The 17,084-nt window shown below is 38.8% G+C and overlaps 1 protein-coding gene across 1 annotated transcript in view; it reads right to left on the bottom strand.

Annotated features, from left to right (window-relative positions):
* The window catches only part of LOC139775512 (neurotrimin), a 167,034-nt gene extending 152,594 nt beyond the window's left edge, over nucleotides 1-14,440 (bottom strand). Inside the window, exon 1 of the mRNA XM_071711539.1 lies at nucleotides 14,270-14,440. Coding sequence (XP_071567640.1) covers nucleotides 14,270-14,372 — 103 coding nt within the window. The 5' untranslated portion in view covers nucleotides 14,373-14,440. The remainder of the gene's footprint in view (nucleotides 1-14,269) is intronic.
* Between the last annotated feature and the right edge of the window lie 2,644 nt (nucleotides 14,441-17,084).

Genomic DNA, 17,084 nt, shown 5'->3' on the forward strand with positions numbered 1-17,084 from the left:
GCGGTAAAACGGAAGTCGCGTGGAATTTTCTCTCTACCTATTCTCCCCTCCCTGACGGGATGCACTTCATTTTGATACTAAGACAAACATAATCAAGGTACTTCCATTCCATCTTTGCCTCGCGACAATAAATGATACACAAGGCGTTATTTACCGCGAGATATGAAGTATACACGAGATGAGGTCTCTCATCCTCTCAGTCTCTATCCCGCCGCGTCTTACGTATACATATTGTATATATGTATATACATATATAAGAAGCATCTATTTCTCTACCAGCTGCGACTTAAGTATTTATGCTTCCGTGTGCCGACATGCGGCATTACCACACCAGTTTCATAAATGAGTTTTTCATTAACCATCGCTGCGCGTCTCGCCGCGATGGGGTCTCGCGCGTCTTCTCACCTCGTCAAATTTTCGATTCGATATCGATTTTCGTCCAAGATATGTCGAATGTGTCGGCAGGTTGTTAGTAAGCTTAACGAAACACTTATCGATCTGGAAATAATAATCGAGAGTCCGCGAAAGTGAGCGGGGAAGAGATAGCTGTCAAGAAACCCACCTCGATAATTCAACGATTTTCTGCAGATTATCGGCGAAAGGAAAATGAGAAACGGGACGCCGCGCCGGGTACCCACGCGATTGCCTCACTTCCCGCCGCGTTATCGGACCGGACAGTCTAGATTAGCGGAATTGCTTTAGCCCGATGCACGGGCTGTATTAGCAGATGCGGTTTGGCACGATTACCTCCTTCCCCCTCCGCCCCTCTCCTTCCCGCTCTGACTACTGCTATCAGAACTGTTTCGGAGTCCGGAGAGTACAAAAGTCCATTAATGGAAGTCGAGAGGCGCGTGATCGAACTGCAAACTTTGTTTCGCCGTTGGCGTTAAATTTTTGAGCGCTACTGTTAAAAGCACCTTGACAAATCGGACACGCGGTCTACACCGCAAACATCCGTTATCTCCTTATCTCCTCGACGTTTTCGCACGCTTCCAATATTTTACTGTTTCTCCGTGATAAATTCGAGCCGAAATTACGCGATGTTTACGTAAGGCATGGGGTACGCGCAATATCGCGAATCGAGACGGATCGAAGAATCGTCCGTCGCGAAATCGAGAGTCGAACGACACGCCAATCGAACGTGATAACACTCTCATTAATAGAAGCGAAAGGAATCGTAAAGGAAGTTCGGAGGTTAATTTTACTAATACGTTTGAATCGACACGAACGCGCGACACGAACGGGAGGATAAAATTGTAGACCGACGATAAAATTAAATTACCTGGTGCGATCCAGGCTCGAGAACTTTATACAACTTTACGATATCGATCACGTTCCGATAGTTAAATATTAATTTCTTGAGGTATCGCCGTTTTACAGTTGCCTCCCGTAACACTTTATTTGGATATTCATCAAGTAACGAGCCTCCAGTGTATTATAATTAGCGTTAACATATCAAAAAATATTGATAAACTTGCATAATAGTAGATATACGTTCAGATGCAATTCAGACACAACAAGACACAATAATCATAAATATTCATTGTAATATTCAATCAAAAATCTCTTTACTTTCTTAATAAAAGATAGTCATCTTCTCGCCCATCTCAATTTCCGACCCGATTTGCCCGAAATCGAAATTTTACCCAACACGTCATAAAATCCTGCCTTTTCGCCTATAATTTTTCGTATCGAAATTACTCGCGGCAGATAGTAGATAATTCGATTTTTATTGCATATTACGTTATATAGCCCCAATTTTACGATACTGCCGTCCCTCCTTGACACATATACTTTTTTCAGACCCACAAACTTGTTTATACCTACCGCGCCATTCAAGGCTTTACGAACCTATAATTCAATTTTCATAAGAAATATCGCCGAAAGAGGCATTTAGATTTACGGACGACGAGCGTTCTGTCTCTCTTTATTAAACCAATATCTAAACACCTCCAGCTCGCTATCCTAAATCCGGCATATCTTTGTAGCGTGTATATAGCTTAAATTAAATTTTGAACGATCATAAACTTTGCAATATAGCTTTTCCGACTAACCGTGTTGTATTTGATGTAAATTATATTCCGCCCAAAATATTTAAGTCAACTCAGCTATATAATATTCAATATACGCACTCGGCCTCGCGCCGAGTTTTTCTTTCGTTACTTAAAATCGAAAGCGTGAAAACGCGATGACAGATTCACCGCGAGCTTTCGAATAAAACGTCGACATCGCGTATTGTCCGGCATCGATAAATCGATATCTCCGTTATATCACGGCTTAGCGAAACCAGGCAATCGCAAATCAGACACCACGCGCGCCGCGCCGGTCTTATAGACGGGTTTATCTGCGCCTGCGATGCCGAGTAAAATTTTATACCGCTCTTCCGCTTTATATTTCGGCCTGATCAGACCCCGCGCGCCGCCATTATATATGTATGTATATATATACATATACCCCGCGGACCGCATAAAACCCTCGCGCTTGATGCTGAGGCATCAATATCAGGAGGGCATATTTTATAGTCAAACACACGTTCCCGCCGCAGTACGCTTTTCGTATGAATTATTCCCGCCGCTCACTGAGCGCACGCCGAAATCACTCAACCCGACTACCGGTGCTGTGAGACGAACGAATTACATTGCCGCACTTTGTTAACTTTCAGGGCTTATATCTCGGCCATTGCCGATGAGAGCCACGTTACTCATCACTCCTAAATAATAACATTTATCTGGATATTAAATGCGTTACAATTTCAATAAATGTTATCTTCCTTAAGACCCTCACAAACGGTTTCTTTGTGACGGTTTATTCGATAGAACAAGAGATCTGCGCGTGTATTATAAAACCTTGATTTGTGATCTTGAATGATTTATTACTGCTAATTGTAAAACTCTTACGCTGGTACAGATGTATCATCATTACCATCTAGGTATAGAAATTCTGACAATGCAAGCGCGAGTTTATGGATTTACGCATAATTTGTACCGGTTAAATTCCGTAGCTCCATTATAGTATTAACAGCATGTTTAATTACGTATAATAATTACGTGATAGTTTACAATTGATGTGGATTGGATTTTGCCTGATATTGCTATCGTGTATTGATTAATCTCACGCTCTCATTATTTGCCGCTGAAATACAACTTTCGTTGACTTTACACTTATTGTTAGTACAATTTTTTGAATTCTCCATTTTATTTTCTGTCTGATATATGTATAATTAACAAGAGCGCTACTTTTTAACAGAGAAACGCACAAAAGAGTTTCTCGAAAGAGATATAATATCAGGAGTTACACAATATGTAGATAAACGTAAAAAAAAGAGAGAAAGAGAGAGAAAAAACCGTTTATCAGATTATCGAGGTTGAATGCAAGCAATTTGTTTGCGATCTGCAACAATAGAGCGAATTCGCGCATCTGGCCAAATTAGATTGTACGGCAAATAGGGATGCGTGCGTAATGTCGATAAAGGCAATTATTTTCATTTTCCGTGCAGATTATATTATCACATTGGGCAATCACGCCTGATAATTAGCTATAATGTACAATCATCCATCGGCAATCCGACATTTTTGCGATCAGCGCGGTGAATATTTTGCACGACCTCTGGCACATTTTAACTGGCATTTTAAACACGTTGGAGAGTTAAGCTTAATTAATGTGTCTTGTCTGGAAATCGTCAAAATTTCATTAAAAAGCTCCTCAGATTATAAATGTCATGGATATACTTTCGTACGTCATTGATGAAGGTAACGCGCAAGGAATTTAAATGTAAAGACATAAAGAGAAATAAAGGATTATTTTAAAAAATCACATCAAGAGATTAAAAAATGTTTTTTTGCAAACACTCGACAGATACTTCAAAATGTAGTAATATATTAGGTTAAAAGTGCTCATTAACACGCATCATCATTTACCTATTGAAATGATTATTCCGAAATTGACAGACAGTTCGCGTTAATTCATGTTATATAATACACACGTCACTCATCGTATGAGGCGCAGATGTGCCTACCCATCACCCGCGACTGAAATTTCATCTCGATATAGTTTATGCTAAGTGAAATACCATCATGGTATATGTTCTCATCATTACACTTTCTGTTGCGAACGGAAAAAAAAGAAATAATCACATCACGGTTGCTTTCACATTTTTTATAAAGAAGACTTTCGTCGCAGTTATCGGCGAGTATACGAAGTGCCCGCTTGAAAATATTTCATCTCAATTGAAATTAATGCTGAAGCACTTCGACGCCACCAGATAAAATGTCCCGCCATATTGGTATCTATAAGTACGGTTATTGTATTTCATCTACCTCCGCCGCAAATAAACTCCAGCGCCATTAAAGTCGAAGGAAAGTAGACACAACGACGTCCATTAGCCTGACACACTATTTCTCCATTACCGCGCGCGCGCCTACAATGAGACGAATTACGAATAATTTTTCATTTTCGTTTTCACTCCTCCTCCTCCCCCCCCTCCTCTTCTTTCTTGCGAAAGACTCCGCCCAAAACAAATTGCGAGATCTTTCTAGAGACCCTATAATAAGAGACTGGCCATAAAGCCAGTTTTGTCAAAATCGTGCGAAAGAGAAAGATATTCATATCGCTTTCTCTTTCTCTCTTATATCTCTCTTTCTGTTCTCTTGCTTTTGACAAAACTGGTGGACCAATCAAAACTGGCTGTCTTATAGCCAATCTCTTATTACAGAGTCTCTAGATCTTTCGAAAGAAACGAGAATTCATGCCACGGCGATGAATCTCCGACATTTAGAAACGTCGCCGTCCGCGTACCCGTGTACGAAATACATATGTCCCGTTCGCCGACCGGTCTGATTAGGTTTTCGCGAGTATGATACGGGGCCGGGGGTATGAGTCCGCAAGATTTGAATATCCGCAAGTTCGCGGTAGCCAGCGGGTGATATCGATCGCAGGTGAAGGGACCGCGTGGCACGCGATCGAAATTCCGTGACGCGCTATACGCGTTGTCAAACGGGGGAGTCATTCCCCTGTCCATTTATTCCCGCTGAATATCCGACGATTTCATTAAACTTGTATCGTGTGGCCGCGCTGTATTATACGAATCTCGGATCCGTTTGTTGTGATAGCGAAACTACGCTACACCGCTATATCGAGTCGCCAACGCGCAATAAGGGAAAACCTAAAACATCAAGAGACACCGGCGAAACAATTGAGATACAGCGACCCCGGCCGATATTAGTTTCGCTAAATGGGAAACGGAACTCATACATTTTTAGAGATTGTGGCGAAAAAGCGAGAGTCATGAATTTATACGAGATTCAAAGATGAGGGAACTGTGCTCGCGCGCGCGCGCGGCATCGACTTCCCCGATACGGCTACGGGGATAATGCGAGACACAATCTGTTTCAATAAAATTTCAATTCTTCGGAACAAGCCGTCGCAACCGGGGGACGTCAGCGGGAACCGCAAATAATTGTACCCTCGGGAATTGCCACTTTGAAACTTCGCCGCTAACAGAATCCTTGTAATAGCCGATGACGGGGTGAGTAGATGTGGGAGAGACGGGGAAGGGTGGGTGGGTTAAGGACATCGTTCCCGCGCGCTGGAAACTATTGCTAGCACATTCGACTCACGAAATCGTGCAAAGAATGTCGAAGTTTATGAAGAAGGAGCACGTGACGTATCGGTCTACGATTGCAGCTCCGTCCGATAAATCTCCTCCGTAAACGCGATCGCCCGAAATGAGTATTATCGTCGAATGTGGAGTTGAAATAGTGATAAAACTGTGCTTGGAGCGTAGCCGTTTAATAGAAACGTAAGTCGCAGCAGCTTGTTAATAATGACTAATTAAAATATTCGTAAATTTATTTAAACAAACGATGGTAAAAAGTTTTATTGGCGACATTATTTCTGTTAATTATAATAATTTAAACAAAAATCTTGCGTCTCACGTGCCTTATGCGAAAGAATGCTCTGCTATAGATTCACAGAATTGCATACCGCATGCATCATAAATCTTGAAGTTAATTATATATGTACATTGTTAAATCATGTTTTAATACAGTATTGTTAAATGATGTTACAAATTCAGATTAAAGTTAACATTGCGCAAGGTATTTTTAGAAATTCTGACATTATTATGAGCGTATGAGATTTCATTAATTTAATTACTGCGTTAATTGCTAAGTCTGCATATGCATTCTTTAAACATGCGCGTTTATTATAAATTACATTTCGCGTTTTACATATTATTTTGTTGAATTTTATCGTGCGAGATTGACACTTGAAAATCACTGATTAAACGACAATCGTCAAATAATGAATAAAATTAAAATATTCGTATAATCATTAGAACGTCAACTGATGCGATAAATTTGATATCTACTGTTGTATAGATATATGTATGATTTTATAATAAACTCATAATTGTTTTTCTTCACATATATTTCGACAAAATTCGTAAATTAATCACATGTATATAAATTATTTGGTGGCACTCGGGAAGCAAAATATTGCCTAAATAATATTTCTGCATAATATTCGCAAAAACACACAATCAACCGATAATCTGTTGGTATTGAAAAGGGATTGCGACAACATCAATAAATGTATCACGCAACGTTTGGTAACTGCCAGAAAATGTGCGAAATGATATTAAGCCGTTATAATTCGCAATGTTTCGTTTCTGATAATATCGGGACAGAAATACGAATAATGTAAAATCGCAATGATTCGTACGGTATTTTAATGATTGAAGGCGCATACGAAACTAATTGAAAACCTTCGCTAAAATTCAAAAGATTTCTCGCAAATGAATCTTCCAGTTGTAAAGCTGAAAGATTTACTTGCGAGATAATCTTTTAAATTTTAGCGAAGGTTTTCAATTAGTTTCGTATGCGCCTTTTCAATCATTAAAATACTGTATGAATCATGGCGATTTTAAATTATTCATATTTCTGTCCCGATATCGTCAGACAACTCCGTTTATATCAGACTACAGGAGCAATCACACACTCCATTAGACGAAGATTCGTATAAAACTCAGCGTACCATCTTGGACATGGTACGAGGGCATCCAATTTACGTGAAGACAAATATCGCGACATTTCCCACGGTAATGAAAGTGGAAGAAGCTTGGCACGACCGTTTTGTTTTCTTACACGGCCGTGTAAGGGCACATAAACAAAGGAGAAAACTATAACACTCGAGAAAAGCATGAAAACAGCGAAGAAGAAACAGAAAGCAAACGGGAAAGCGAGAAACAGAAAGAGATATAACGAGAGGGAGAGGGAGACGAAGAGAGAGAGAGAGAGAGAAAGAGAGCATGAGGGAGGAATTTCCTCGTGCGCCCTCAGAATTCAATCACACCGTGTTTACAGCTCAGTACACTTAATCCTCTTTATTGGATCCAAAGCGTTTGCCGGTGCGGCGTATCTCAGAATTTGATCAATTTTATGGGCAAAGGATTTGGATGATACTTGCGAACCTAGCATCTGTCTATTTTGGCTCTCATCAAAATTATGTCGTGCCTTCTCCAGCCAACGTTAACAATTTTATGACGCGCGTTTGTTATTCTTGCGAACCTAATTCCAATACGTGGAATGTGCCATAATAGTTTAATAGCGAATTATGAAGATTAGAACCGAAAATCTCGACGCGAAGACAAGTACGTGATTAACCATGTCTTCGCGAATGAGTGTCATAAAAAGACAACAATGGAGAAGTAAGAGAGAAAATAATGGTCCGCAAGCTTAGGAGAGATAGTTCATTATGTATTGATCTTTCTATTACTTTAGGAATTAAAATTTATTTATTATTTATACTTACTTTCCGCAAGCTTTAGGGAAAATAGTTTATTATTTATTAATCCTTTTATATTATTTTAGAAATTGAGGTTGTTTAGAATTATTTTATATACGCGATAATTATTTTTCGTAAGGTAATTCGTGTAGAATTCGCGTGTTCAAATCTGTAACTGGTGCTTATCGTACGCATATCATTTTTTTTAATTCAAATAACATCAATTTTTATGGCTTATATGATTTTAATTTCTTATGCGCAAATACTACATACACTAATAAATAGAACCAGCTCATATTGTGACTATTGTGATTATTAATAGAGAATTTAAACTATTACGTTAAAATTCTTTAATTTATGTGTTACCTACGCTATATATCGCAGAGAATCTTTTTGATTCTTACTCTCTTCTTATAAAGCAAATTCAACGTAAATGCATAATTATTATTATCTTTTCAGTTATAAAACTTTTATAACAAATTTTTATAGGAAGAGATAATCAAAAAATTATATTCAACAATTCAATTTTATCTATATAATTTTATTTTATCTTTTAATATTATTAACACATGTAACATAATACTTGATTCGAGAATATTCTATATAAATTTAATCGGGTTTCATGTTATTTTACTCTTTCAAGTGATATAAAATTAAATGCTATAGATAGATATGAATAGATAATAATAAATAATCTCTATAATTGGTGCGCTATATTTAAATAAATAGAATTATAAATAAAATAATCATAAGCACCTTTATTTTTATAGATATAAGTAAATTAATTAAAAGTAATTAATTAAAATATGCTATGTGATCAAAATACTTCTTTCACTCTTTTTTTTCTGCTCATGACACATACATATTAAAAAGCTCTCTAAACATAAATTTTAAATAAAGATTCTGAATATACTTGCACCATTTTATATGATATTTTATATGATATATAACATTGGATATACATATAAAAAGATCTGCACATTAATAATTTCAAATTCTATTTAAAAAATATTTGAGGAAATAAAAGAGAGAATTTTTGTCTTTTTCTGGCATTACCTATCTCATACATATCTCTACATACATATTATAAATACATATTTAATATAATTTATTTTTTAAATCCATCACACATGCACACATATATATTACATATTAAATTACATATTAAATATTAATGAACGGTTGACAATTATAGCTTTTGTATTTAAACTGTATTCGGCGATTCATATATCGGTCTGCGTTATCAATTCATGGAAATAGACAGATAAATTACGTTTGCGTTGATGATAAACGTAAACTTTGAGATATGCGCGAGACCAAGTGTCGTTAGAAAAATGATTAACGCACCTGAGTATCGCAACAAAAAGTGATAACCTTATAGAATTCCTCTTTTCTGTCATTTCGATTCTTGCTTGCGAATAAATTGCGGAAGCATATAACGCGCGCCGAATCGTGAATGATTTAACGGACAGCGTCGCGCGATTGTCATATTGTGATAATTAGTAGATATGTGTTCGTAATTGACCATGCTTCGATACTTAATAGGAATCCTTGATAGCAAATGTTAATCAAATCGCGCAGTTTATCATGGTAATCCTTTATAGGAAATCACGTTTGGCGATTCCTAACACTTGTCGCGATTGCGCCACGAGAGATAGTGTAACGATGCATGGACCAACACGCACCACCCGCATAGGCACTAGGCACATATATATACACACCCAGCGCACTGTATGCCGCAAAGTATAAACAAATGAACGCCCTGCACTACCGTATACATACTAGCCAATTCGTCATCCCTACGAAATATTTAACACGTACATACTGTAAGTAAGATAAATACTAAATATTCTGTATGTTGCATTTGAAATTAATTTGGTCGAATAAACACGGTAATTCTCTTTATGTAGGTATATTTAAAGAGTAAAATTCCTTTATTACTTTAATTGAAACAATATTTGCGTAAATTTAATTATTATTACTTTACGTTAAATTTTTTAGAAGAGAAATCGTGTATGATTTTAATTAAACAAGAATTTTTGTGCGGTTTTAATAAATCAAGAAAATGAAAAGAGAATCGTAGAAAATATGACAGCTTACTTTCATGATTTATTAAAATGACGGAATTTTATGCATCTCAGGATATAAAAAGTATTTGGAAAAAAGTGATATAGTAAATTAATTTCCATTTTCCCCACACAACTAAAGATAAATTTTAATTTATTAAAGATCATATTAATATTAAATTTAGTAATTCATTTTATATTGATGTAGTTAAACAATTATTTAGTTTTAATTTTTCAAAAGCAATTAAATTATTTGCATAAGAGATTGAATTATTTATAACAGTTTAAATTTGCTATTAATTACCAACTTGCCGATATCAGCTGATTGCCATAATGTACGCGTAATATTTAGGAAATCAAAAGATCAATTGCGCTGTAAAAAATCAATATCACTTAAGCGTCTTAAGCTATAAAAAATCGAGAACAGTTTAATTTATGTAAATCATGCTTTGATCATTTATAAATTGAAAATTACTTTAATCTTTAATATTTCCCTGTTAAAATTTTTTATTCGAATTAATCAAAGATTGTAGTTAAGTACATTTAATTAATAAACATCAATCAGACAGTTATCGCAATATTACAATTTATTAATACTAAATTTTAGGACAGATTGCTATACGTTTTTTCTACTGAAAACTATCAAATTGTAGTAGTGAGTTGTTCGGAAAAGATCGCGAAGGATATCAGTGATTTCTTGCAAAATTAAACTAAATCAGGATTTGCCTATAAATACAATACAAAATACTCTGTAACAAATCTGAAAACCTACATGCTCATATTAGAAATAAGTCGCGAGAATAATAGACAGAAATAACGGGTCAAGCCATAGAATACATATTTCACATAATCTTGTACTATTTCTGTCGTATTCCTATAATATTCTCCCCAAATTATTTCCAAAAGCATATCGACTTGTCACATTACTTACTGTAACTGTCCGACATGATAGTTTCTAAATAAATGAATGTTAAATTTAAAGTCTACGTCTTTTCCAGTTTTCCCCCTTTGCAAAACGCGAACGCTTGTACAAACGGTTAAATTTGACGACAGACTGCCAGACGTTTTCCCACTGAGAACTACAAAATTACGGTTTAGCGAGCTGTGTCCGGAAAAGTAACGAACCAAAGTGTGATAACAAAGCGCTCGGCGTTGCACGGATGCATTTACAAAACGCACGCACAAAGCTGGCATTCGTTTGCAAACCACTACATAATGATACGGTTTTACAGCGTTCCTTCTATTTCCGTTCTCGTGCGCGTGGCCGGCACACCAAAGAGGCGGATCGAAGATAGCAATAATTAGTGGAACATGAATCGCTGAATTCTTCGTCGGCGGATCGATAATGCTCGCGACACACTGTACGACAAGTGATTTACATACCAGCGTGGCAAAAATGCCCGTGCAAAAGTGTGTCGGTGCGCACATCGACGTATTCTGGGGAGAGACCCGAGCATAAATAACTCCTTGAAAAACGGTCAGAAAACGATGCGTCGTATCTCATATTTGAAAAGCGTGTCGGGCACGCGATAAATTACACTTTACAATATTAACCGTCCGAATGCCCGTTACCCGTTACTCTCCTATCTCGCGTTATTAATGCAGAAACCTCGAGTATTGTTAAAATACACGATTGCTCGGGTCTTACGTCTTGCGGACCGACGCTCGAGACATTTTTAAAGCGTTCCGGTTGCTCCGATGTAATAATGCGGGAGGATTTAACAGAGGGATCGTCTATCCTTAAAGATGAACCTTCTATTCTTCTATATAACAATCTACGCGAACGTTGAATTCGTTTTGTAATTCATCGTGAGTAATGCGAAAGCGTTATTCACAGCATTTAAATCTTTATAAACCAGGGCGCTGAAGTTGTGTCGCGAATAAATTCTCAGCAAGATTAATAAAGATTAAGAAAGAGCATTGAAAATTATCTAGCACAACGGCCAAACCACCGTTATCTTTATTAAATTATTTCAATTTATCATGATTTGATCGACAAAATCTCTACTAGTGACGTTATATCAAATCCCATTCGCGGAGGTTTTATAGGACTATAGTTTAGATCAGCGTTACGAATATCGAGTCAAACAATCGCCACTATAAACCACCTGTTACACGTGCCAACTTTTTTATAATTTCATAAAGACGCAACTCAATTTACACGCCTATTAAGCATTTTGCGTGATGCTTTATTAACGCGATAATGTTACGGCCAAACTTCAAGCTTCCTATTCATAAATATTCTTCTCGCGCACAATTTTTCTTCCTCCAGAATACACATTCGCGATAAACACGGCGAACCTGGTTTTTCAACAGCCTTAATTAATAATAATGTGCACGTTCCCAGATACAATGCCCGGATTTAAAAAGAAACGCTATAATTGGTTAAATAAATGGCAAACAGTCTTATTCCGCTCGGATATCCTTCATCGTGCACAAAAAAAATCGCGCATAATTATTTTACAAAAATGGGAAGTTATTATTTTACGCTAACGTCTAGTGACATAATTACCGGAACGTAGGTCTATTCTCTTGCGGAATTAGAACGTAAACGAAGTTAGAGAAACAGCAGTAAAGATAATGACACAACTGCTGGGAGATCGTTAAGAAATGAATCCCCGCGTATCGCACTTTTTCGGAACGACCTACCTCGTCTAACGTAATTTTCACGAATATGAAACAATTTCGATCTCGAAAGTTTCGAGTCGGAACTGTCAAGTACAGCATAAAACGGAATCGGGCGATAAACGCGTCTCTTCCGCGACGAAAAATACTCCCGTTGTGAGGCGAGTATAGAATTGCACGGTGACGCATCGGCATGTGAAAAATTTCATCAATATACATATATGCAAGAGAGAAGAAGATATTCAGCATCCACGAAGTCTTTTTTTATACAAATTAAATCGTGCAATGTCGAAATTTTATGATCTTGTAAACATCATCGTCGTTATTACACTTAAGCCAGAATTGAGTATTTTTATATAATCTAAGAAAATTACTTTTTCTTCATTCTATATTATTAGTATACGATTGCTTCCTTTCGCAAGATTTCTAATTACTTTTTGTTACACTTAAAGTGACATAACAATTTTTATTCGTACTTAATAATGATCCTCGCGCACTTGTATCATTGTACATCTGTTTAATTACGATTCTCGTGTAGGTACGCAAATATCCCGTGCAAGAGAGAGAAGTTGGGCACTATCTGGTATGACACGACACGGCACATGTAACCGCGGATAGCAGTTACGTTCGTAATTTGAAAATAAAGCGTAACGCCAAATCATCGCGGTCACCGCGCTCTCTCGTAAACGTCATAAACAACTGAAGAGTAGCAAAAACGAACGCGACGAGGACAATGAAATGAATTATTCGTCGCACGACTACCCGCGAACAAATCGGAACGCGTTAAAACCATAACACAAACCGAGCATCGAAATTCCTGTCACGCCAACCTTCTCAATTAGATCCGCCAATTAACGTGTAAAAACCGATCGACCTCCACGTTAACTCCTGATTTCACTAATTTGACTAATTCATTGGTGAAGAGGTCTACGCGTATACCTACTTTCGTTTTAATACCACTACGGAGCATTATAATGGAGTATTATCTTAAGTATATTATATGAGGAGGACGTCTTTATTGTATTATAGGAAGGGTGTTATCAATATCTTACTTGCATAAAAGGATAAAAGCCTGAGATATATATATCCTCGTCTACATCGCCCACATTGTCCCAGTGACATAATTCTTCTATCTTTAAAACTCCTGAATAATTTTAGAATCTTTAACTAAAAGATTATATCAATCTTTAATTAAAACTCGAGGTGGAGCAATCGAAAATTCAAGAAATCTTACCATCATTCATTTTCATTACATTCGATAACATTTATTAAAATCAATCATATATTAATTTCAGTTATATAAAGACGATTAGACTTCATAATTATAGTTCAGCCAGGAAAAAAGGTCAAATTTACTTGACATAGAAAAGAAAGAGCCAGAGAAAGTTAATTTGCTTAACTTGCTCGAAATCACAGCTAAACGGTCTTTGATCTTATCGTACAAGTATCAACGCATCGCAGATGTAATCTTATTCGCGAAGCGGAGAAGACGTTACTACTCCTTCACAGATTTCGCGAGCGTATCGCAAACACCGGCGTAGTTCCCACGAGCTGCCGCGCTTCGACAAGTGGCGGCCGATAAACGCTTAACGAGCGGCGTAATTAACGATCTCCGGGCGCACTACAGGTGTCATCTGCGTGATCTCCCCCGGCACGCGCGCGACGACACCCCGCGGGGGCTGAGAGATTGACGATCGACGACACGCGCGCGCGGGCACCGTCGAACGCAGCGAACGTGGAATATGGAATGCATTACAGCAGGCGCGCATCCACGCGTCATGCATCGCTTTACTCACCGACAAGCTCCGTACGCACGCCTACCAGAAGAGTGGTCACTACCAGAAGGGGCACCTGTCGTCGGCGCGGGCACGGCACGGCACGTTTCTCACCCATGATCATGGTATAGTCGCACGTGTAGTCGCACGCGTGTGTGGCGCGACACGAGGGTAGTCGCTGCCGCGTCGAGACTGAACTCCCGACCTGCCGCGAGGCTACGTACATCCGACGCGCACGAGGCAAGTCACCCCTTCTCGCCCTCCCCCTCGCCTCATCCTCCTTCTGCTCAACCACCCCCTCCCCTCCCCCGCGCGGCCCCTCCCCCCCTGTTTCCCTATCGTATCGCACCCCCGTCGCGCGCGCGAGCGAGACCGAACCGGAGGGGTTGTTCCGACCAGCGCGCCGTTCATCCCTACCACACGGCGGCGGCCCACACCGTTCATCCCTCTTCGACGTGCCGTGACGCGGCCCCCGCGAGGGGGATGAGACCCCCTCGTCACGGGGCACCACTCGCCACTCGCGCCGACGTTCCCTTAGCCGGCCGGCCGGCCGGCTGACTGGCTGGCTGGTTAGCTGACTGGCTCGCTCGCTCGCCGAGTGCGCGTGGCGAGCTTTGCTTTGAGTTACGCTGACACACCTGGATTTACTTAGAGCCCGGTGATTACGGCGGGACCAGGGCGCCCATGGTGTTAAGCCTCTCGCAGTCGGACTTATTTCACGCGTCGCTACAGGTGAGCGCGCCGCTTCCTTCTCGACGCGCTGTTAAGGCCGGGACGCAAGGAGGCAGAAAAGTAAGATACAGAACGAAACAGAATCCTGGACTTAGTCGACGCCAGGGTGAATTTATTTCATGTTACAATATCAATGTAACAACGAATGTTACATTTATCATATTTTTAATAAAACTATCAACTATTATTAAATGATATTAAAACCTGATTATTTCTTGTACGTCTCCTGCGCGAGAAGAATACGATAAAAATAGAATATTGCCAATATACGGTGAAATAATGAGAAGGATAGAGATTAAGGATCGCGGGATGACACCCGCGAGAAAAGTAGAAATGGATAAGATAATAATTTCAGGAAGCAATCAATCACAACGCCAATGCGCCAAGGCAAAGTAAGTCTGATAATAAAGTTTGAATAGAAAGATTAGGAAGATATCGCGGAATAAAGCGGCTGAATGTCGAGGCTGCCTTATTAATCTGATTTATAGCGCTCAAAGTTCAAAGATATCTTCTCACGGGCGTGCAGCGCGTGATGTTTATAATTCGAGTTAAATTATATTTACTTTGCCGAAGCGCCAGCCTCTCCCGTGTAAAGACACAAGTGTGGAATATTTGCGTAGCGCGATGCAGCGCGAAATGATTTAAATTCTGCGCGCCCCGACGCTCTACATCTCTCCTCTCTTGGCAGTCGCATAAGAACAGCGGGAATCGATGCCACTCTCTCTCTCTCTATGCGATAAAACATTCAAATCAAAAAGGAGAGCTCCTTTCGCGGCGACTGATACGAACACAAACAAAGAGATTTCCCCCTCGAAGAGTAGGGCACGTAAGTGGACTATCCAACAACGAGGAGTTTGCTCTTTGAAGTTACGTTATGTTTACTTAGCGTACATCAATCGCCGGGAAATAAAAATTAAGAAGTCGTTTCGAACACGATCGGGTCTCAATGTAACTTTATAGAATATAATATAAGTTGAAGTATAATACATTAAGTTTTATATATATATATATATATATATATATATTCATATTCTCTGCCATTGTTAGTCGATTTTGATCTTTAGTTATTGAATATGAAAATCTCATTTAATAAATTATGATCGAACCAAATGTGATTGCAATTAATTCATTGTGACTTATTGGAAATAAGAAAATTGATTTCAATTATTTCACATGTTATTTTTAATTCATTTTTAAATGCTTGAAAACATTAATGTTTTTAGTTCGGATACGTCTCTGATTGATTAATATTTTATTGTATCGAAAGTACAATAATATTAGACTTTCTGCTATTGAAGTCAATCGAAACTATATTGTGACCTAAAATTCTAAAAAAAAAGTGATACTAAAAGAAATAAGAAAAAATACATGTAATATTTTTAGAAAAAATGATTGTGCACATAATATATACATTGGTTATACGGTAAATCAAAATAACTAACATATAGATACATATGTAAAGTCGCTCTATTTGGATCATCGTCCCGACATTGCGCCATCAAAGCGAATCCTGTCAATCAGCCTATCACATTTTAAGTATTCTAGTTGAACCACCGAAACCGTAGATTCGCTCGAAGATTATCTGAAGTTGAAACGCGTTCGATAACTGTTTCGATTACTCGCAGCAGAATTGCGCGCTTTCCTCTCTCGATCAGCCAACATAATGCTGGGAGGAGGGAAAAACGAAAGATTGCATGAAATCGGAAGTTAGTTTTCTTTACATCAGAGGCTTGTATATTTTACTTAAATTTCCCGATGTGGAAACCATCGTGCAACTACGGAAAACTATTCCAAGCGCAGCCCGATAAAGGAACCCTGACGAGTAATTGGAAAAACCGGCGAGCGCGAAACTTCAGACTATCGATTGTCCGTACACAGATTGGAGGGCCGATCCGGGATAAAGGGACCGGTCCTCCTGGAGGCTGTGTGCGCGATCGCAGTCAAAAGTAGACTGTCGCGAAACTTTGTTCTCGTTCGTCTTCGATACGGGAGGGAGGCCACACAACTCGGAGAACGCTTTAGGCCAAAGATGTCGTATTATGTAATTCTATCGGGAGAGAGGCCCGCCCGCGCCTAGCGCGGCGTGCTAGCAACATCCGGGTGA

The sequence above is a fragment of the Temnothorax nylanderi genome, unplaced genomic scaffold (assembly GCF_030848795.1).
Source record: "Temnothorax nylanderi isolate EJ_2023f unplaced genomic scaffold, tnyl_v1.0 TNYL_tig0100_pilon, whole genome shotgun sequence".
NCBI lineage: Eukaryota > Metazoa > Arthropoda > Insecta > Hymenoptera > Formicidae > Temnothorax > Temnothorax nylanderi.